Source organism: Colobus angolensis, unplaced genomic scaffold, assembly GCF_000951035.1.
Source record: "Colobus angolensis palliatus isolate OR3802 unplaced genomic scaffold, Cang.pa_1.0 Scaffold42, whole genome shotgun sequence".
NCBI lineage: Eukaryota > Metazoa > Chordata > Mammalia > Primates > Cercopithecidae > Colobus > Colobus angolensis.
The window spans coordinates 895,768-897,155 of record NW_012117599.1 but is presented as its reverse complement, the minus strand read 5'-3'; the positions used below and the strand labels follow the sequence as shown (position 1 = coordinate 897,155).

The 1,388-nt window shown below is 48.3% G+C and overlaps 1 protein-coding gene across 1 annotated transcript in view; it reads left to right on the top strand.

Moving 5' to 3' along the window:
- The first annotated feature begins 131 nt into the window (after positions 1–131).
- SNRNP200 (small nuclear ribonucleoprotein 200kDa (U5)) overlaps positions 132–1,388 on the top strand; it is a 41,470-nt gene continuing 40,213 nt past the window's right edge. The window contains exons 1-2 of the mRNA XM_011956645.1: positions 132–257; positions 779–942. Of these exons, the coding sequence (XP_011812035.1) occupies positions 213–257; positions 779–942 (209 nt within the window). The 5' untranslated portion in view covers positions 132–212. The remainder of the gene's footprint in view (positions 258–778; positions 943–1,388) is intronic.

Here is a 1,388-nt window from a genome sequence, read left to right as displayed (position 1 = left end):
AGGGCTGCGGGAAGCCGCGCGCACACGCCAGGGACACGCCCCGACCCGCACTTCCGGGGCGCGACCCGGAAGCGGAAGGGAGGCCGTTTCTTTTCCTTCCCCCAGTGCATCTTTCCTGCGTCGTTCCGGCGCGGCGGGAGCGGAGGTCCACGGCCGTTTGCAGCGTGTAGCAGGGGGGCGTGGAGGCCTGAAGTCTCCAAGCAGCCGCGGCCATGGCGGATGTAACCGCCCGTAGTCTGCAGTACGAGTACAAGGCGGTACGTTTGGGATCGTGGGAGGATTCCAGGCTCAGGAGTCCAATGGGGAGGAGGAGGCTGAAAAAGAGCATTTCAGTTTGAAGGCCTCCAAGAGAGCCACGAAAACGGAGGGGAAGTGGAATCGCCGTGAAGATGGGGGTTATTTGATGACGTGAATAACCTACGGGGGTCTGGGGAGTGCTAAGATCTCTCTAGGAGGAGTTTCTCGAGTCCCTTCAACGCTAAGCCCGCCCCCTTCCACACGTCACTCCCAACCCACTCACCACTTTTCCCAGGTGTGGGTTATGATGGGCACTGTTAGGAACAAGAATTGCTTGGCTGATTGGACAGGCCGTAAGACTTATTCAGCTCTATGCTTCTGCACGGCGTCATACCATGCAATTCTTAAGGAAAATATCTTTGTTACAATTAGTGATTATAGGCAACTAGTTACTACGATTCTTCCATCAGCTGGGGTAACTGTGATAGTAGGAATTGGCCCTGCTCATGTCAAAGCTTCAATAATGTTTTGATCTTTTCAGAACTCGAATCTTGTGCTCCAAGCTGACCGTTCTCTCATTGACCGGACCCGCCGGGATGAACCCACAGGAGAGGTGCTGTCCCTTGTTGGGAAGCTGGAGGGCACCCGTATGGGAGACAAGGCTCAACGGACCAAACCGCAGATGCAGGAAGAAAGAAGAGCCAAGTGAGTGCTAAGGGAATACTGTTTTTTCCTTCAGATCCAAAGTCTCTTCCCTTTAACATTAGAGCAGCATTTTGGCCGGAATGCTTGGTGTAAGATCAATGGCATTAAAACGATTTCGTGAAGGTGAAAGCAGAACAGAAGAGTTTAAAGATTTTTTTGACCTTAAAAAGTGTACCTAAAGTGGAAAATAACTTGTTGGTACCTTTTTCTTACATGTGTGTTTCTAGTCCATAGACAGATCTTTCTTTTCTTCAGGGTATTTTCAAGACCCTTACTATTCCTATGTCCCAGTAATTCTTTTTCTTTTCTTTTTTTTCCATTACTAACTTTCTACCCCTACTTTTTCCCTTTACTCTTGCCTATTTCTTACCTATTTTGTTGTTACAAACTAATTTAAGCATCCATGGTATGAAAGACAGTTTTCTTTCTTATTTTGCATTTTTTTT